The following is a 21531-nucleotide window of genomic DNA, read 5'->3' as shown; positions in this document are numbered from 1 at the left end:
GTCAATCACACATTTGAAAGAATACAGTATATGCAATAATTATATATACAATTGCATTGTTTACCTCAGTCAACAGCTGTGGCTCCCGTCCGTACTCGGTGGAGGCCTGGACGCTGCTGTTGTGTGCAAAGATAATTACTTTCAGGTTGTTCTCCCACCGTTCCTGGTACCCGTCAAGGGACTTGCCCATGGCAGTCTTGAGGGTCTGGTTGGTCTGCTCATCCAAACCTGGAGGAGGGGGTAGGAAAGGGATATCTATTGACAATGGAAGATATTGAAATATGTCTGATTATGTAACATGAAAAAACAAAAACAAATTGTAAAAAATAAATTAAACAAACCATTGGTGATAGGATATAACCTATAACACCCGTACCTTGTTCCAGCGTTCATGACCTCGGTCACTCAAGATGGACCTCAGGAGAACCGTGGGTGTTGAAGACGTCCATCATCGCCTTGGAGGTGGCCTTGCCAGTCTCATCCTTGATGGGTATCATACAAAACTAAAATCAATTTTTGGTTCCAAGCACCCTTTTTAATGGGTTACAGAAGGGAATTTAGAGTTAAGCACATTCTCTTCCTTTACTGACCTTAATGGGTATTGCCTCCACCCACTTGGTAAAGTGACCGGTTGGCGTCAGACACCAGCTGTTGTCATTCCTGGATTTCGTGAAGGGTCCAATGAGGTCAACACCTAACATTTAAAGTGTTAGAGAGAAGATGACTTCATTCTTACCCATATCTGTGTCATACAGTATGCACATTTTCATATTTATAAGTAAACTGACACACACACATTCTATAATATTGAACTCTACTGTGGTCAAAAAAAGCAACCATTACAAAACAACTTATCAGGGCAAAATTTGAATTGGGACACTAACCGATCATGTGCCATGTTTGAAGCAACTTTGATGGGCTTCAACTCTGGCACCACAGTCTTCACCCTCTCAAACTTCTGGCAGGCTAGACAGGGTACTGACCTTTAAGCACATAGTGACATTGAATCGTGTGCTCTCTGATATGACATTCATTGAAATCATAATAATTTCAGAGAGAATAGAATGTGATTGATAAACAAAAGGTTTTTTCACTTGCCCAGCTGTCCACCTCCTTGACAATTCCATGTCAGAAGAAGCGTAGGTTGATATTGTCAATCATGCGCTTCACTCCCAAATGGCCAGCATGCATCTCGGTCAGCACGGCCTCCTCCTCCTCCTTATTAAAAATTACACTTCTGTGTGGCTGGCCATCATTCCTCCGTAGGTACATGTGATTGTCTAACAAGTTGGAAGAGACAAGTTGTTAAAATACTCAAGTCTAAGTAAATTGCACTGCTGTCTTACACTCTCTTCCCACCTCTCTCTCTCTCTCTCTCCCTCACTTTCATCCTTTCTTTCTCACTTTCTTCCTCTCTCTATCCCCCCTCTCTGTCTCTGTCTGTCTGTCTGTCTGTCTGTCTGTCTGTCTGTCTGTCTGTCTGTCTGTCTGTCTGTCTGTCTGTCTGTCTGTCTAGTGAAGACAACTAGTTAAGGGCATTTGGAATTACCATAATTGCTTACACCTATCCATTTGATTGGTGAGGTTTAACTTATAGCTAGATACCTCAATATGACAGACATATAACTATATGTATAGCTAGCAACATGTAGATGACCAGCTAGATGGAAAACGGTTGTTGAAAAATGGTTGTACATAGCTAAATATGTCCAGTTATCTAATAGAAGTTAACTGCTTAACATTACCCTGAATTATGAATTTCTCTGAATGTTGCGCCTCTTGTCGAGATCAGTGGTGCCTTCATAGTACTTAACCTGGTTGGAAAGATCAAATAAAGTCTCCTTGAGGGATGCCATTTAAGTCAAGCTACATACAAACAGAAAGCTACAATAACAGTTACAGTAGCTAGCTGACTAGGCAGGCTGAGGAAAATATGTACAGTAGCTAGCAACATCAATCTAAAAACAGCTTTATTCCTATTTAACAATATTTTCTTATATAAAGACAAATATATGGTAAAGAAAGTGTTCTCTGTCCAGTCTTTTCGGTCCTCTGATGCATTAGGTAGTCCGCAGGTAGTCACCCTCAAAAACACTGTCCTTGGAGAGCAATTCTGAGGTTATAATTTTGCGCGTCCTTCGCGACCGCTACGAGGTAAAATAGAACCTAGCAACCAGCATAGCAACAGACCCTTTAGTTCATTACGTAAGCCAGGCAGAATTTTGCAAGTTCTAGCAACAGCCCTAGCAACGGAAGCTAGAACTCATCGAATCCCACTGTGACGAGGGATTTGCTCATCTTTATCAAGGGTGTCAATAATTTCAGACCCAACTATATGTCTGACTTAGCACAACTACATGGAATTCCTGAACTCTGTGTTAAATGGGTTTTTCCAGACACAAACAAAGTTTTGATTTTCATTTATAAAATGGTTAAATCTAGAACAGCCTGGACTTATAAATGTCAAATAATTAGGTAAGTAAGATACGGAGCTGCTGCTCCCTTGACCTAATAGAGAAAAAACTTTAACATTTACTCAGTTGAGACTAACTAAAACAGAGCAGTGCACATGAAGAAACTAAAGGCACCATAGTTTGATGAAAATCTTGCATTGTTTTTCCAGATTCTGTATAAATTAGTTCCATTCAAGGTTGAGACAGTTACTGTTATTAATGTGCTATGGCTCATCTGCTTTGCTTCACTTAAATTATACAAATATACATTTTATCGATCAAGAATGGGTAGCATTCCATTGTTCAAATAAAATTGACCCAGCTGCAAGGGAGTGATACTTCTGTGAACTCATTTGATGTTTTAGGATTTCATCAGTGTGGTGTATGTCAACTGCAGTCCTTCACCATAGCTCTAATTTGTCTGATTTGCTGCAGTGGCATTCAAAGTCCTACCCTTGTAACATGCTCCAGCTGCTACAGGGCAGGTTACTCAACATTTCATAAAGGACTGATGAAGAACTGGTAATGTCTTGTCTAAATTCATTTCACATCACCATTTGGGTTATTTGAGTAAAATAGGATGCCGCTTTTTAATTGTAAAATATTTTAAATTCTACCCTTATTTTACCAGCTAAGTTGGCTCAGAACACATTTTACATCAATGACCTGGGGAATAGTTACAGGGGAGAGGAGGGGAATGAATGAGCCAATTGGATGCTGGGGATTATTAGGTGGGCATGATGGTATATGAGGGCCAGATTGGAAATTTAGCCAGGACACGGGGTTAATACGCCTACTCTTACAATAAGTGCCATGGGATCTTTAGTGACCACAGATCGTTAGGACACCCGTTTAACATCCCAATCAATTCCCTGGGGCATTGGATTATTTATGTTTTTGACCAGAGGAAAGAGTACCTCCTGCTGGCCCTCGAACACCACTTCCAGCAGCATCTGTTCTCCCATCCAGGGACCGACCAGGACCAACCCTACTTAGTTTCAAACGCTAGCCAGCAGTGGGATGCAGGGTGGTATGCCACTTGACCTGTGTAACGCCCCCAGCACCTTTCAAAGACTAATGCAGTAAATATTTGGTTACTATAACGTTCAGTCGGTGTTACTCTTTTTAGATGAGGTGATTATTTCCTATGAGAGTTTCTGATTGTTTTATTCTGGCCTGTTTATTCTAATGCTCCCTCCTTAATTTTACAAACATGTGTTTTTTATGGTTGTTAGCTACCTCTGAAGACCTACCCATAAGATAGCCTGCAATCCCTATAGCTCTCCCAAGACCAGAGTCGGAAACCACTTCTCTACACCACCATGCATAACTCCTACTCGTGGGCGTGTAGCCTTCTCACCTAAACCCTTCCCACCTCCGTTTCACCATATCCGCATCAGCTTTATTGACCCGCGCCGTGAAATAAAGTCAGAACTCCCACACAGTTGGGTGTCAGCAGACGTGGCGGTAAATTGCAATTGTGATCTGCTCCGGTGCTCTGTAAATCTGGGGAGCGCGATCACGCCACCTTTATTAATGGAAGATCAACCTTTTTGTTATTGTCTGGTATTGTCATTGTCGGCCCTTTGTTGGCGTTGTCACACTCACTCACTCACTTACTCCACTCACTTACTCACTCCACTCCACTCGCACACTTGTCATTCAACCACTTCTGGATATGACTTTGGACATGGCCTGTGCACCTTGTTTGACTGTATGTTCTCTCTCTTTTAGGCCCAAAGGGAGACCTATTTGGAGAAAGCAGACAAACTTTACTCCATCATGAGTGCCGTAACAGACAAGGTAAGTGGGCAGGTCAATGCAAAATGCACATCATTACACAATACAGTTCCCCATAGATGATATTTCAAATGTTATCTGTGTTCGTCAACTTTTTAATGAGTTCCCTGTTAAGGTTAGTGAGCAAGTCAACATCATCGCAGGGGGCCATGTGACTCGGCATTATACACCACGTCATGTTCTAAGGGTGTTAGATGTATGTAAATGCTGTGTAAATGTTATGTACAGTGCTTTCAGAAAGTGTTCACACCCCTTGACTCTTTCCACATTTTGTTGTGTTATAGCCTGATACTATTTAGATTTTTTTGTCACCGGCCTACACACAATACCCCATAATGTCAAAGTGGAATTATGTTTTTAGAATTTTTTTCAAATTAATTACAAATGAAAAACTGAAATATCTTTAGTCAGTAAGTATTCAACCCCTTTGTTATGGCAAGCCTTAAAACGTTAAGGAGTAAAAATGTGCTTAAGTCACATAATAAGTTGCATGGACTCAGTGTGTGAAATAATAGTGTTTAACATGATTTTTTAATGACTACCTCATCTCTGTACCCCACACATACAATTATCTTTAAGATCCCTCAGTCGAGCAGTGTATTTCAAACACATATTCAACCACAAAGACCAGGGAGGTTTTCCAATGCCTCGCAAAGAAGGGCACTTATTGGTAGACATTGAATATCACTTTGAGCACGGTGAAGTTATTAATTATACTTTGGATGGTGTATCAATACACCCAGTCACTACAAAGGTACAGGCGTCCTTCCTAACTCAGTTGCCAGAGAGGAAGGAAACCTCTCAGGGATTTCACCATGAGGCCAATGGTGACTTTAAAACAGTTACAGAGTTGAATGGCTGTGGTAGGAGAAAACTGATGGATCAACACCATTGTAGTTACTCCTTAATACTAATATAATTGACAGAGTGAAAAGAAGGAATCCTGTACATAATATAAATATTCCAAAACATACATCCTGTTTGCAACAAGGCCGCTCAGTGAATGTTTCTGAATGGCCGAGTTACAGTTTTGACATAAATCTACCTGAAAATCTATGAAAAGATGTGAAAATGGTTGTCTAGCAATAATCAACAATCAATTTGAAAGAGCTTGAATAATTTTGACAAGAATAATGGGCAAATGTTACACAATCCAGGTGTGGAAAGCTCTTATCAAGAAGGACTAACAGCTGTAATCTCTGCCAAAGGTGCTTCTACAAAGTATTGACTCAGGTTGGAATACTTATGTAAATGTGATTTCTGTATTTCATTTTCAATACATTTGAAAACAATTTTAAATACATATTTTCACTTTGCCATTATGGGGTATTCTGTGTAGATGGGTGAGATGATAAAATAATCATCCATTTTGAATTCAGGCTGTAACACAACAAAATGTGCAATAAGTCAAAGGGTATGAATACTTTCTGAAGACACTATGTGTAGTCGCCGTAGGTTAACATTTTCACAGGCTCCTTGCCAGAAGGCTCAGCGGAAGACTCTTCATTATGACCATTAAACTCCTCACAGCGTTTCTTGCACTTTACTCTCAGACTTCTACAAAGGCCACGATAAGAAAATACAGCTGCAACTACTACTTGCCAGCGCATACATACTTACACCACAGTGCGTCAACGTACTGACTGTAAGAGAGGAGAGACCCTACTGGCTATGGCGTCAGCAAAGCACAATATTACAATATTGTGTCTTATCTGGGGACTTGGTGTATCCATACCTCTCATATCCTTTCTTAGCTAGGGAGAGTTGATTTCCTATCTGAAGATCATGGCTGAAATGAACAGGCTTGTCGATATGATGCACCTCCAAGAGATTGAAGGTTTTCATATTAAAGACCACACAGTCAGTTAAAGGCGCAATCTGTAACTTTCATTTCCACTGACCCATTTGAAAGTTGTGGTAACCTCTAAAACCAAAGACAATGGGGCGGTCAGGGTTTCTCACTGGTAGTTTGAAATTAAAATGCATCGGGGTCATGTGGGACCCATAGGTTAGCATGCTGTCTCACTATATTAAACCAGTAATAGGCTTCATTTGGTTAGTATGGTACACTACATGACCAAAGGTATGTGGACACCTGCTCATCGAACATCTAATACCAAAATCATGGGCATTAATATGGAGTTGGTCCCCCCTTTGCTGCTGTAGCAGGCCAGTCAAGTTCTTCCACACTGATCTCAACAAAACATTTCTGTATGGACCTTGCTTTTTGTACGGGGTCATTGTCATGCTGAAACAGGAAAGGGCCTTCCCCAAACTGTTGCCACAAAGTTGGAAGCACATAATTGTCTAGAATGTCATTGTATGCTGTAGCGTTAAGATTTCCCTTCACTGGAACTAAGGGGCCTAGCCCGAACCATGAAAAACATCCCCAGACCATTATTCCTCCTCCACCGAAATGTACAGTTGGCACTATGCATTGGGGCATGTAGCATTCTCCTGGCATCCACCAAACGCAGATTCGTCCGTCGGACTGCCAGATGGTAAAGCGTGATTCATCACTCCAGAGAATTCGTTTCCAATTATGGTGAGCTTTACGCCACTCCAGCCAACGCTTGGCATTGTGCATGGTGATCTTAGGCTTGTGTGCGGCTGCTCGGCCATGGAAACCCATTTCATGAAGCGCCCAACGAACAGTTATTGTGCTGACGTTGCTTCTAGAGGCAGTTTGGAACTCGGTAGTGAGTGTTGCAACCGAGAACAGACAATTTTTACGCGCTTTAGCACTCGGCGGTCTCGTTCTGGGAGCTTGTGTGGCCTACCACTTCGCGGCTGAGCTGTTGTTGCACCTAGACATTCCCACTTCACAATAACAGCATTTACAGTTGACCGAGGCAGCTCTAGCAGGGCTTTCCACATAATTGTGGATATATAGTGTATGTTTTAAAAAGCTGTGTAATTTCATTTCACAATGCAAGTCATTACATCCAGGCTCTGTCGTAGCCGGCCGCGACCGGGAGACCCATGGGGCGGCGCACAATTGGCCCAGCGTCGTCCAGGGTAGGGGAGGGAATGGCCGGCAGGGATGTAGCTCAGTTGGTAGAGCATGGTGTTTGCAACGCCAGGGTTGTGGGTTCGATTCCCACGGGGGGGCCAGTATGAAAAATTAAATAATGTATGCAACTGTAAGTCGCTCTGGATAAGAGCGTCTGCTAAATGACTAAAATGTAAATGTAATTACTAGAAGTCATTATAGATTACTCGTGCTGGTCAAGAAGTTATGACTTGCGGTGATTGTGGTGGATGCTTAAATGAATGGCCAATCATATTACTGAAATAGCATGAGTTTTCCACGTGTAGTCTAAACAATGCACCATCAGTTCTTTATGGCTGACTGCAACAGAGCATGTAAATGTCGAACTGTAATGCCAAAATGCTCTGCGTTGATGAGATCCACTGGCCCAACGTATGTTTTTAATGGCCCTGGGCCAGCGGGCCATTGTTGATGTTGAACCCTGGCAGTTACCACAGAGTTTAAATAACTTGGTGACAGTCACTTTTGCCAAGATCCACCCCCACGGTGTGCAACTAAGTGCAGGGGCAGCACTTTTGAGTGGAAATTAAAATTAAAGCCAGGGTCTGCTCTACTGAGACTGTATGTTGGTTTTGATTAGATCTCAGCATATCCTTGTCTAGGTGGCAGCAGCAACAGCAGCCGCTTTCCCCGTCCAATCATGGGCACTATCCAGCCGCTCCCTTCTGGGCCGCCTGCTCTACCTTGTGCTCGCCAGCATTCTTCTCTGATCCTTGCCTACAAGGCCCTTCATTTAATGGACCTGCGGCTGGTGATGGTGGAATGCTTGATTCTGCCTCCATTCTAGATCCAGCAGTTCTAAAGCTTTATAAAACCATGGATGACCCCAAATGTATAGGATTGAAAACTGCCCCCTCACTATTATGGCCATGTAATTTATGCCTATGTTTGGAGAACATTCTGGCACAAAATGGCTACCATGCATCACGCAGGTGGGTGCTACACAGTGTTACCCTTAAACAATATAACACACTTTGGAACCTATTGAAAGGCGCTATATTACTTAAATCTATCATTATTACTCTAAATAAGTCTATTAAATTAGCACGGAACCTCTGCACCTCTGTGTCGTGAGAGGTCTCATCACACTCGACCAGCGCGTGGATGCAGTATGGGGTCTTGCATGTGCGTAATTGTGTGTGCCAGGAAGGGGCAGGTTGTTGTTTAGACGAGGAGGTCACCAGAAGCACCTTATCCCTGGGCTCAGTGAGCCGCTGACGACTCCACCGCTCGGCCCCCCAAGCGCCCTTAACCAAATGAGTGCCCCTAACCCATTTTAAACATAGTGTCTTTGAGCTACAGATTTTTGGGTTGTACCATTTGGATAAGTTTCTTCTACTTCCGTTGGTACCAACCATTAGTCTGTGTGATTAACTTGGGCTGAACTAGAGTGGTGTTTGTGAGACAAGGGCGGATCCCGAAGGGGCCCGGGGCCAGATCTTTTTACGAAATGGTCTGTAGAGTCCGAATGGTTTGAGCTACAAACTATTAAATGCTATCAATGAAAAGCTTAGACTCTCACAAACGAGACTGTCACAAACAAGCAAGCTACACAACAGTCGTTAGAAGGTAGTGGGTTCTTCTACATAGAATATCATAGGAAATCCAAGGACATGGTGTCTATAATACTGTAATAAGCTCACATAGTCGCTGTCACAAACTCCACACAGTTGTCACTGACTAGTTGGATATTCATTTCCAACTGAGCAAACAATGTCTGTACTTACAGTATTCATATAAATACATTTTTATCTGTTTTTTGCTTAGGCGGACCTTATTTTGTTGTTGTTGACATTTGTCAATAAAACTCATTAATGCAACTGTTTGTCATATTGTTTTGTGTTTTACTTGTAGCCCTGGTTGTCCTGAAAAGAAAAGGGTAAAACACTTCATTGTGAGACTAAATATAAGGGCTGGACATGCAGATAAATGAAAAGCACATTTTTGCTGGGAGAGCAGCCCTCGCTCGCTCCCACAAAAGAAAAAGGGAGAGCAAGCCCAAAGCACCCAGCCCGGTACATCTATACCCAAGAAGGCAGGCAAATGAATAAATAAACTGAAGATGGGCAATAGAGTTCTCCACTCTTTAATCTTGCGAGGAAATTTGAAAAATAAACTCAGCAAAAACAGAAACGTCCCTTTTTCAGGACCTTGTCTTTCATTGTAAAGGGTTTAAACACTGTTTCCCATGCTTGTTCAATGAACCATAAACAATTAATGAACATGCACCTGTGGAACGGTCGTTAAGACGCTAACAGCTAACAGACGGTAGGCAATTAAGGTCACAGTAATGAAAACTTAGGACACTAAAGAGGCCTTTCTACTGACTCTGAAAAACACCAAAAGAAAGATGCCCAGGGTCCCTGCTCATCTGCGTGAACGTACCTTAGGCATGCCGCAAGGAGGCGTGAGGACTGCAGATGTGGCCAGGGCAATAAATTGCAATGTCCATACTGTGAGACACCTAAGACAGCGCTACAGGGAGACAGGATGGACAGCTGATCGTCCTCGCAGTGGCAGACCACGTGTAACGACACCTGCACAGGATCGGTACATCCGAACATCACACCTGCGGGACAGGTACAGGATGGCAACAACAACTGCCCGACTTACACCAGGAACGCACAATCCCTCCATCAGTGCTCAGACTGTCCGCAATAGGCTGAGAGAGGCTGGACTGATGGCTTGTAGGCCTGTTGTAAGGCAGGTCCTCACCAGACATCACTGGCAACAACATCGCCTATCAGCAAAACCCACCGTCGCTTGACCAGACAGGACTGGCAAAAAGGGCTCTTCACTGACGAGTCGCGGTTTTGTCTCACCAGGGGTGATGGTCGGAATCGCGTTTATCGTCAAAGGAATGAGCGTTACACCGAGGCCTGTACTCTGGAGCGGGATCGATTTGGAGGTGGAGGATCCGTCATGGTCTGGGCGATGTGTCACAGCATCATCGGACTGAGCTTGTTGTCATTGCAGGCAATCAACGCTGTGCGTTACAGGGAAGACATTCTCCTCCCTCATGTGGGACCCTTCCTGCAGGCTCATCCTGACATGACCCTCCAGCATGACAATGCCACCAGCCATACTGCTCGTTCTGTGCGTGATTTCCTGCAGTGTTCAGTGTTCTGCAATGGCCAGCGAAAAGCCCAGATCTCAATCCCATTGAGCACGTCTGGGACCTGTTGGATCGGAGGGTGAGGGCTAGGGCCATTCCCCCCAGAAATGTCTGGGAACTTGCAGGTGCCTTGGTGGAAAAGTAGGGTAACATCTCACAGCAAGAACTGGCAAATCTGGTGCAGTCCATGAGGAGGAGATGCACTGCAGTACTTAATGCAGCTGGTGGCCACACAAGATACTGACTGTTACTTTTGATTTTGACCCCCCCTTTGTTCAGGGACACATTATTCAATTTCTGTTAGTCACATGTCTGTGGAACTTGTTCAGTTTATGTCTCAGTTGTTGAATCTTGTTATGTTCATACAAATATTTACACATGTTAAGTTTGCTGAAAATAAACGCAGTTGACAGTGAGATGACGTTTCTTTTTTTGCTGAGTTTATGTACCGTTGTCATCCAACGGCTGCCTGCGCTGCAGATTCGGCCACAATGGGAATTATCAATATTTGCCTCTACGAGATTAGGGAGGTTCAAACAAGATTTGATGTCCCTCAAACCAAGCTTTCCATCCACCGCCCCGTCTCCCAACTCCCAAAACGGGCAGTGGGCTTTCCGTGGGGAGATGGGTTTATTTAGCCAGATTGTACCACCACTGGAAATTAATTCCCCCGCTCATTTGCACACAATGGAGCCTTTGACTCCAAATACAGACATGACCATAAATATTGGAGAGGTTTAATCCTTTTGTCAATTTGATGAGTGGGTCTATGAGAGAAAAGCAAATATGTCCACCGTTTTAGGATCCGCTGGGACCTGATACCTGAGGTGGTAGATTGAAATGTTCTGTGTCTACAAATATGAATTTGCTTAACCCACATGTATCTCTATAATTGTATACTCTCTTGCTCCCCCTCTCTCTTCTTTCTCTCTGTTTACTGTTAAACCCACAGAGTGTGTTTGGTGATGGTGAGAACACCAAGGTGCGTGTGTCGGAGCTGGAGGAGGAAGTGAGAACGCTGAAGAAGGTCAACAAGGACCTGTACGACTTTTCCACACAGCTCCTCACCAAGCCCATCTAGAGAAGAGCCACTACCCCTGGCCACGGCTCCCCCATCCCACCAGCAGGGACTCTACTAGGGGGAAGGGAAGACACTGCAAGCCCATCTCACTGCAGACCGGTAGGCTAGGGAAATATAAGTTAGTGTGTGTCATTCATATTGTTTGTTTTGTAAGGGAGAGCGTACATTCAGCAGGACTTCAGGGGTAAAAGTTGGTCCATGGACCGTATTGCCTGTGTTATGATCCCTCACCATATTGTGGATAAAGGGTTTAATTTAAATTGACATGAAGAAAGCATGCTTACCTTGTTTGTACGACATGTTCAATGTTAGCCACAGTCTACTTGTAGTAGTCTAGTGCAGCCAGACTGAGTGACATAATTGATCTTAGCACTATATTGACTTAACAGCAGTCCCTTGACCTCCTCAACTCACAGCCCTGTTCCTTCACACTCATCACCAATGCCTATAAAGCCAAAAATCCCGTCAGCCAAAAATCGATGTAACAGGATCCAGTTATTGCCCTCTGACCTTTCGTCCTTTTTGTAATTTGGCTAAATGCCTCAGATTCCTGCGTTACCCACTCCTTCTGTTTTTTATCTTGGCTAGGACACATTCTAAAGCATTCAATAGATTAGATGGATTTGTGCGACAAGGACATGTTGTGCACCTTAGCATCGATGAGGCTGGTGTTAATTTCAGTCACAAATTAGGTATGACCGCCATGGTTCATAGGTCCCCTTCACCTTCTCTCAAGCAGAACTGTTTTCCCATTAGCAATATGCACATATTCTGTGTTAACCTGTTTGGCTAAAAACAGCTCAAGGCAGGAATATCTCAAAGAAAATGGTGGTGTTAAAAAAATACAGAAGAGTAGAGGAATATGTTTGAGGAACAAGGCTGAAGCCTGTGAGTACAGTTTTTCAGTGCCTGTAGCAAACATAGATTTGGTTGTACAGTGCCCAGCAACGCTATACAACTGCAGAATCATTTGTTTTTAGAATCCTCCAGAAATCGCTCTTCCTCTCATCACTGCTAATTCTCCACCCGGGGCACTAAGTTAGAGGCTTTTTCTCATTTGCCCGCTTTGATGAGATCTGGAAAAGGGGCCTATACGTGTGTGCCTCTTCTGTAGAGAAGAGGGAACTGATAAGTACAACGGCCCTCCTGTGCAGAGAGAGCCATGGCTTTAGAACAGGGATGGGCAACTCCCCTTTTGTAGGCCCGTAGATTTAAAAAAAAATAATTCAGTCAGCGTCTCAACTTACTGTTGAGTCAGAATACTAGAATACATAAGGTGCAATTTCAAAATGTTGTTTTGCATCAGCAGTTTTCCTCTTGTTATATCAGTCACTAACAGTCACGCAATTAGCCCATATCAGCGAAAAAAATTTAGATTTGTAAGTTAGTCCAGCCAGCTATCTAAACTGGTAGTAATCATGGTTGAGTTAACTACCGGGGGGGCCCCCATTGATTTTGTTAGTCACTCTCACTCAGATATCATATTAAGAACTGCAAACATTTGTATGGCAACGTGTAGAATTGCAGGAAATTAGCTGTAAAACTGCAAATTTTTCTCCGCTCCATGGCAAAATGAGTATAATTGCATGAAATTTGTTATAAAATTGAACAAAATTATCTACGCCCCATGGCAAAATGTGTAGAATTGCAGGAAATTAACTCTAGAACAAAATTCCAAAAGGCTGGGGCTGGTTCTTGACTGCATGTGTGGGTATGGATGTGGGTACACAGACCCGCGAGCCACTGCGGCCCCTCATGGTGAGTTCAGATTTTTTGTGTCCCCCACCCCCATCAAAGTTGCCCATCCCTGCTTTAGAACTTCTGCCCCTGTTCACAGAGGAGAGCGACTTACACGAAACCAGACATTGAACCCAATTAACTCACCGTTGGGGGGGTCAGGCCAGTGAGATGGAGCTTCTGAGGGTTGAAAGAGTGAAGTGTTCAGTGTGGTGGATTAATTGTTTTGTTCCTGTAATAAAGACAAAAGGACCAACTGGATTTGTACTTTTTTTGTGTTTTTGTATGCATGTGTTCTGTATTCACCACGATAAGTATTTTTGTACCTTTCTGAGACCATGTTTCTTGGCCCACTTTTTGCGATTGACCCGCTGTGAAAGATTGGTAAACTATTACTCCTGTATGATTAATACGAGGACAGAACTATGGAAATAGCCTAGAGCTAAAATTAAATCATTTAATATTCTTTATTTTCATAAAAATTGAAGAATATATATTCATTTTTGTCAAGTGCATAGAAAAATCTAATGGGAAATCGTCTCGCTGAAGAAAGAACCCCATTTCAAGAAAGAAAGGAAAAGTATTTTATCCTTCCTCTTGCAAATTAAGGTTTTCCCCTTGATTCTATAAGCATCCTTCAGAAGGTTAGGAGTACCTTAACACTCTCAGTGGAGCATGGACACTTAACACAGCAGAAAGGAAAGCCAGTAAGACCGGTAAATGAATGACCTCAAGATTAGAGATGAGACTTAATACATTCACTCCTAGTTCCTTATCTACAGTGCCTTTTTTTATGACTACCTCATCTCTGTACCCTACACATACAATTATATGTAAGGTCCATCAGTTGCACATTGATTTTCAAACACAAAGACCAGGGAGGTTTTCCAATGCCTCGCAAAGATGGGCACCTATTGGTAGATGGGTAAAAAAATAAAAACAGACATTGAATATCCCTTTGAGTGTGGTGAAGTTATTAATTACACTTTGGATGGTGTATCAATACACACTACAAAGATACAGACAGGAAGGAAACCGCTCAGTAATTTCACCATGAGGCCAATGGTGACTTTAAAACAGTTACAGAGATTAATAGCTGTGATGGGAGAAAACTGAAGATGGATCAACAACATTGTAGTTACTCCACAATACTAACCTAATTGATGGAGTGAAAAGGAAGCCTGTACAGAATAAAAATATTCCAAAGCATGCATCCTGTTTGCAATAAGGCACTAAAGTAAAACTGCAAAAAATGTGGCAAGGAAATGACATTTATGTACTGAATACAAAGCATTATGTTTGGGTCAAACACAACACATCACTGAGTACCACTCTTCATATTTTCAAGCATGGTGGTGGTTGAATCATGTTATGGGTATGCTTGTTATCAGCAAGGACTAGTGAGTTTTTTTAGGATCTAAATAAATAAATAGAGCTAAGCACGGGCAAAATCCTAGAGGAAAACATGGTTCAGTCTGCTTTCCAACAGACACTGGGAAAGAAATCCACCTTTCAGCAGGACAATAACTTAAAACACAAGGCCAAATACACACAAGTTGCTTACCAAGACAACATTGAATGTTCCTGAGTGGCCCAGTTACAGTTTTGACTTAAACCAGCTTGAAAATCTATGGCGACTTGAAAATGTCTGTCTAGCAATGATCAACAACCAACTTGAAGAATTTAAAAAATAATTATGGCCAAAATTGTACGGTTCAGGTGTGCAAAGCTCTTCGACTTGTGTGAATACTTATGTAAGTGAGATTAGTGTGTTACATTTTCAGTGCATTTGCTAAAATATCTACAAACATGTTTTCACTTTGTCATTATGGGGTATTGTGTGTAGAAAAAATTGATTATAATCCATTTTGAATTCAGGCTGTAACACAACAAAATGTGGAATAAGTCAAGTGGTATGAATACCATCTGAAGGCACTGTATGTGCACTTCAATTGAGTAACAAGGGAAGCCATTTACCATTTGACCTCGTGGCACTCTTTTCCATAGTAGTCCATTGCCTGAATTGACAGAGATCAAACCACTTGAGACAAGCTTGGCAAATCATTGAAAATGTGCCACATGTAGGGTGAGTGGGTGACTTCACCCACTGAGAATGGAGATGAGCATTTGGCCACTGTGAGCTGCCTTTTCTGCGTGATTATATGTGACACTCCCATTTGAGTCAATGAGGGGCTTTGAGGATGTGAAATTAGGCTGATTGCTGTGACCTCCCAGCTTGTTGCTGCTGGCGCGGGTGATAATCACAGCAGTGCTGCACTGGAATTTGATGAGCCAGTGCACAGATTCCTCTGCCTGGTGTTTTTTTTCTTTATTTTTTCCTTTCTGGAATGTCCCCCTCTCCCACGACTATCTCCAATTTCTTGGATTTTTCCTTGGACTTTTCCCGTAACTTCTAATTCTGGGAGTTTTCAATTCTGCAGATACACAACAATAAATGAGCCAGGCATAAGACCAAACCTTTTGATTAGTGGTGTATGGAACCTGCTTCCTTCATGTAGCACATGGGACAAGAATTCCAATCTAGCCGGTGTAACTCGATCCCCACCTGCTAATGTCTAATTTCCCACTCTTATCCCTCTTGACTGTCTGCTCTGCTGCCTCCACATTGATTAGTTTTGTAGGACTTTCTCCAGGTAATTCAATTTTTTTATTTTTCTAGTAGAACTGTGAGTAAATATGATGAGGAAATGTAGACTTGCACATTCAGCTCTTTTTCTTTGAAACAAATATTTACAGTGCCTTCAAAGTATTCACACCCCTTCACTTTTTCTACATTTTGTTGTGTTACAGCCTGAAATTAAAATTGATTACATTGAGTTTTTTGTCACTGGCCTACACACAATACCCCATAATGTCAAAGTGGAAATATGTTTATAGACATTTTTACAAATTAATTAAAAATGAAAAGCTGAAATGTCTTGAGTCAATAAGTATTCAACACCTTTGTTATGGCAAGTGTGTTTAACAAGTCACATAAGTTGCATGGACTCACTCTGTGAAATAATAGTGTTTAACATGATTTTTTAAATGACTAGCTCATCTCTGTACCCCACACATACACGATATATACAAAAGTATGTGGACATCCCTTCAAATTAGTGGATTAGGCTATTTTCAGCCACACCCGTTGCTGAAAAGTGTATAAAATCGAGCAGACAGCCATAAAATCTACAAAGACAAACATTTGCAGTAGAATGGCCTTACTGAAAAGCTCAGTGGTTTTCAATGTGGCACCGTCATAGGATGCCACGTTTCCAACAAGTCAGTTCGTCAAATTTCTGCCCTGCTAGAGCTGCCCCGGTCAACAGGAAGTGCTATTATTGTGAAGTGGAAACGTCTAGGAGCAACAACGGCTCAGCCACGAAGTGGTAGGCCACACAAGCTCACAGAACGGGACCGCCAAGCGCGTAGCGAGTAAAGATCGTCTGTCCTCGTTTGCAACACTCACTACAGAGTTTCAAACTGCTTCTGGAAGCAACATCAGCACAATAACTGTTCGTCGGGAGCTTCATGAAATGGGTTTCCATGGCCGAGCAGCCGCACACAAGCCTAAGATCACCATGCGCAATGCCAAGCGTCGGCTGGAGTGGTGTAAAGCTCGCCGTCATTGGACTCTGGAGCAGTGGAAACGCGTTCTCTGGAGTGATGAATCACGCTTCACCATCTGGCAGTCCAAGGGACGAATCTGGGTTTGGCGGATGCCAGGAGAACGCTATCTTCCCTAATGCATAGTGCCAACTGTAATGTTTGGTGGAGGAGGAATAATGGTCTGGGGCTGTTATTGACGGTTCGGGCTAGGCCCCTTAGTTCCAGTGAGGGGAAATCTTAATGCTACAGCATACAATGACATTCTAGAATATTCTGTGCTTCCAACTTTGTGGAACAGTTTGGGGAAGGCCCTTTCCTTTTTCATCATGACAATGCCCCCATGTACAAAGCACGGTCCATACAGAAATGGTTTGTCAAGATCGGTGTGGAAGAATTTCACTGGCCTGCACAGAGCCCTGACCTCAACACCTTTGGGATGAATTGGAACGGCGACTGCGAGCCAGGCCTAATCTCCCAACCTCAGTGCCCAACCTCATTTTTGCTCTTGTCCTTGCAGCAATATTCCAACATCTAGTGGAAAGCCTTCCCAGAAGAGTGGAGGCTGTTATAGCAGCAAAGGGGGGACCAACTCTATATTAATGCGCATGATTTTGGAATGAGATTTTTGACGAGCAGGTGTCCACATACCTTTGGTCATGTAGTGTATTTCATTTTCAATAGATTTGCAAAAATGTGTAAAAGCGTTTTCACTTTGTCATTGTAGGGTATTGTGTGTAGATGGGTGAGAAAAAAAATTGAATCATTTTTTAATTTAGGCTGTAACACAACAAAATGTGGAATAAGTCAAGGGGTATGAATACTTTCTGAAGGCACTGAAGAGCATGCTTGAGGCAGCTATTATTATTTGCTATTGTTTTCTGCAATCAGTCCTCCCTCCCACTCTCTTTCATGCTTGGCTGAGTCTAGCTAGCACCTCAGCCACAAGCGACCCTTATCCTTGTCTTGGTCAGGCTGGTAGAACATGATGGAAAATGCATTCTTGATTGAGTTGTTCATATCCATCACAATAAAATTGGGTATTTGAGAAGAATACCTAATCTGTGAGTTTTCTCTAATCGATTCTCACATTGGAGTAGGGACGATAAAACAATGTTTCATTACGATTTCATTCTGTGCAAATGACCATTTGTGGGAAAATCAATAAGGAATTATTATTTTTAATCCTCCGGAGAGGTGAGAGGTGAGAGGTGAGAGGTGAGAGGTGGGCGAGAAAGAGGTTGAGGTGGCGGAATGTAAAGGTAGTTCGGGTCAATGGTCGTTAGCTGTAATAGAAGCATTCCATATCACCTGAACTAACAGAGGAGTCAACGTCATTATCTTGTTTTATGGGGGTGTGTGTGCACGCCAGCTTAACACATCTAGCCATCGTGGTACAAAATGAAATTGATTGTGGAGTGTAAAGCCAATTCAGCCTTTTTTATGTAAAGCAATCAAACCCATGTATGCCATGTGAATGCCTAATGGATGTCTTTTCATTTAAAGGACGGAAGTCCCTATATGGTGAAGCTTCTGTTCATTACTTATGCAGAATATAACAAAGTTACCATTCTTGACACCTGACTAAAGCAGAAGAGAAAATCATTTAAAAAAAGTAAATACATTGAATATGAAACCACCTAATGAGGCAGAGAGAACGAGCGAGGCCTTGATTCGGGCTCCAATAAAGGGATCTGCCCCTCTTCTTTAACCTTGTTTAATCTCCATATTCCTGCAGAAGAGCGGATGTAATGAGATGAAACTCATTACCTTTTATCTGTGCCTGGAGTATCCCAGTGAGATGCTGCCATTGAAAAAAGGGGGCAAAAAATGGAACACAACAGAACGAGGTGCCGTGAGGACGCTGCCCTTGGAAGCAATGCCCAGATCCTCAATAGTGGGCCATCAGTTCCCTCCCCTTACTTTTAAGGATGGTCCTCCAGGGGATTTGTGAGGCAAGCAGCAAAACGCAGGAACGTCAACATGATAAGTATATATTGGGATATCGCAATTATATTTTGCCCATTTTGGGGCAAATCACACCGGATCAAATAAAATCGCCTTACTGAAACTACATCTTTGCGACTGTTTATCCTCCGAAGACTAGAGCAATTAAAGCCCTCCTGTGTTGCGAAAGCTGCACTCACCAAAACCCCAGCTGCTAGCACTTAGCGCGCTTTGGAGATATACAAACAAATGAGGGAAAATAGAATCTGTTCCAGAGAAGAAATCAAGATTCATTAGCCAGATGCTATTGAGACGATTTTTCACCACTGAAAAAAAAAAAAGTGCAATTTTAAGTGGGACATCCTTCTGTGACTCTCGCTGTTCTAAACAAGCCTTTCTTCTGGGATTCCTCTTGCTTTACACTTGGTTAAACAAACTGTTTATAGCGAAGCCGTCCGTGCTGTTTCACTTAATTGAGGGGTAATTCCTCCCAAGTGTAAGGCCTCATTAAAACATCTCTCAGGGAAAGGAAACTCCTGTTGTGTTTCCCAGCTTTGTCAACTGACTTCCTACTGTAGTAGGTTTGAAAGAACTCTATCTTAGTCTGTGATAAACTGCCCTTCTTGAGAAACCTGAGCCTTTGCCCTGAAAAACGGAACCAAAGAAAGAATGTATTCATGCAAGACAGTGTTCACCAACCATTTCTGAGTCAAGATCACTTTCACAGTCAAAAAGCAAGCTGAGATCTACCACTTTTTACATTAACTTAATAAAAACAGTTCTGTAAGAATGAGGTTTGTACAGTAGGCCTAATACATTATCACCGCATATTGGCTATATGCCTGGCCTGCCAATATTGTTCATCTCAGACCGTATTTAAAAACTCGAGTTTTGATTACAAAATAGATCAGTTGGTGTAGCACTTGCGAGGCACAGCTAATCATGAATTGAAATCATTTGCAAATAATTTGCTTTTTTATTTTACTGGACTGATGGTACCTGCATCTGATGGTCATGGTGCTTTCAAGACAACTGGGAACTCAAGAAAAAAAAATAGAAATAGAGGTCAAATTATGACATCAGTGATCTTCAGGTCGGAAAGTTGGAGGTCTAGAAAGATGCCGGATTTTCCGACTTGGAATTCTAGTTGGATGACCGTATTTTTTCTGAGATATCTGTGTTCCCAGTTGGTTTGAACACGGCATTAAACGCTCTACATGGTCAATCCGACATCTGAGGTGGCTGTACAGCATTTACTGCGATGCAGACTTCAGGGCTTTCATACTTCTTGCGCCTAGCGGAGCAGAGCTATTGTGAAGGAAGTTGTCAGGGAAGTGAGTTTGTGTTTATACAAGACGTACCACCCCCACCTACCGTTAACCAATCATGTCAATGCAAAGCTATCCGGAGCCCTCCGCATTGTTACAAAATATGAGAGGCGCATGGCGATGTGGTACGGAGATTGATTTGGCCTCTGCATGCCTCTGGAGGCTTTGCAATTGCGTCACACCCTCCATACGGTGCCTCCGACCACATTTTTCTGATCAAGCATAAATTGGCTTAGCGGAGGGAGGGAGAGCGCAGCAGAGGGTCCGCCTCTCACAGTCCCTGCTCTCTCCTTTTCCTCTGGTGAGACTGACCAGAGAGGGGACACTGTCTTCCACCTAATGGCGAAACTCGTGTCGCACCGCATCTGCCTCATGCACAAATTCATGTTGTTCCTATGACCAGAGAAAGTGAAATATTCCTCGATATTAAAATAGACATGACGAGCTGCTAATAATAATAAAAATGAACTCACTCATAAAAACACAGCTTTTTGCTGTATTCTTTGACAGTCTCTCTGTGGTCATGGTTTTAAAAGTTATTAAATCTTACGTAGGCTAGTATCAAACTTTGCTGTGGCCTGGGTTGTGCAATCTCTGTAGGCACGTTGATTTGAGCTATACGATTAGCCAGCGCAGTAGGCACACTGGTTTTAGCTACAGATCTACCGGTCCGCCAGGTAGGCGGAGTTTGTCTTTTCAGACAAATAAAATCGTTCAAAATGGGAACACTGCATGGGCAAGTTGCAGCGGAGGGTGCAGAGCTGGTGGCCGGGGTAGGGTTAGCCAGGTGGAAAGCATGGCCAGCCGTAGCAAAATGCTTATTGAAATTCTCGATTATCGTAGATTTATCCCAAAACTTTTTGGAGTTAGTGCTACAGGATGCACATTTCTGTTTGAAAAAGCTAGCCTTTGCTTTCCTAACTGATTGTGTATATTGGTTCCTGACTTCCCTGAAAAGTTACATATCGCGGGGGCTGTTCGATGCTAATGCAGTACGCCACAGGATGTTTTTGTGCTGGTCAAGGGCAGTCAATTCTGGGGTGAACCAGGGGCTATATATGTTCTTAGTTCTGAATTTTTTGAATGGGGCATGCTTATTTAAGATGGAGAGGAAAGCACTTTTGAAGAACATCCAGGCATCCTCTACTGACGGAATGAGGTCAATATCCATCCAGGATACCCGGGCCAGGTCAATTAGAAAGGCCTGCTCGCTGAAGTGTTTTAGGGAGCGTTTGACAGTGATGAGGGGTGGTCGTTTGACTGTGGACCCATTACGGACGCAGGCAATGAGGCAGTGATCGCTGAGATCCTGGTTGAAGACAGCGGAGGTGTATTTAGAGGGTAAGTTAGTCAGGATGATATCTATGGGGTGCCCATGTTTACGAATTTAGGGTTGTACCTGGTAGGTTCCT

At 42.8% G+C, this 21531-nt stretch overlaps 1 protein-coding gene across 2 annotated transcripts in view; it reads left to right on the top strand.

Moving 5' to 3' along the window:
• Positions 1-13499, top strand: part of LOC311131410 (WD repeat-containing protein 18) — a 115094-nt gene extending 101595 nt beyond the window's left edge. For both annotated transcript variants that reach the window (XM_084164376.1, XM_084164377.1), the window contains 2 exons: positions 4188-4256; positions 11373-13499. In XM_084164376.1, the coding sequence (XP_084020502.1) occupies positions 4188-4256; positions 11373-11501 (198 nt within the window). In that variant the 3' untranslated portion in view covers positions 11502-13499. The remainder of the gene's footprint in view (positions 1-4187; positions 4257-11372) is intronic.
• Positions 13500-21531: the final 8032 nt, after the last annotated feature.

Source organism: Coregonus lavaretus, assembly GCF_964263955.1.
Source record: "Coregonus lavaretus genome assembly, chromosome: 6".
In the NCBI taxonomy this organism is placed as follows: domain Eukaryota; kingdom Metazoa; phylum Chordata; class Actinopteri; order Salmoniformes; family Salmonidae; genus Coregonus; species Coregonus lavaretus.
The sequence above is the reverse complement of the archived record's forward strand: the minus strand, read 5'-3'. Positions and strand labels throughout refer to the sequence as shown.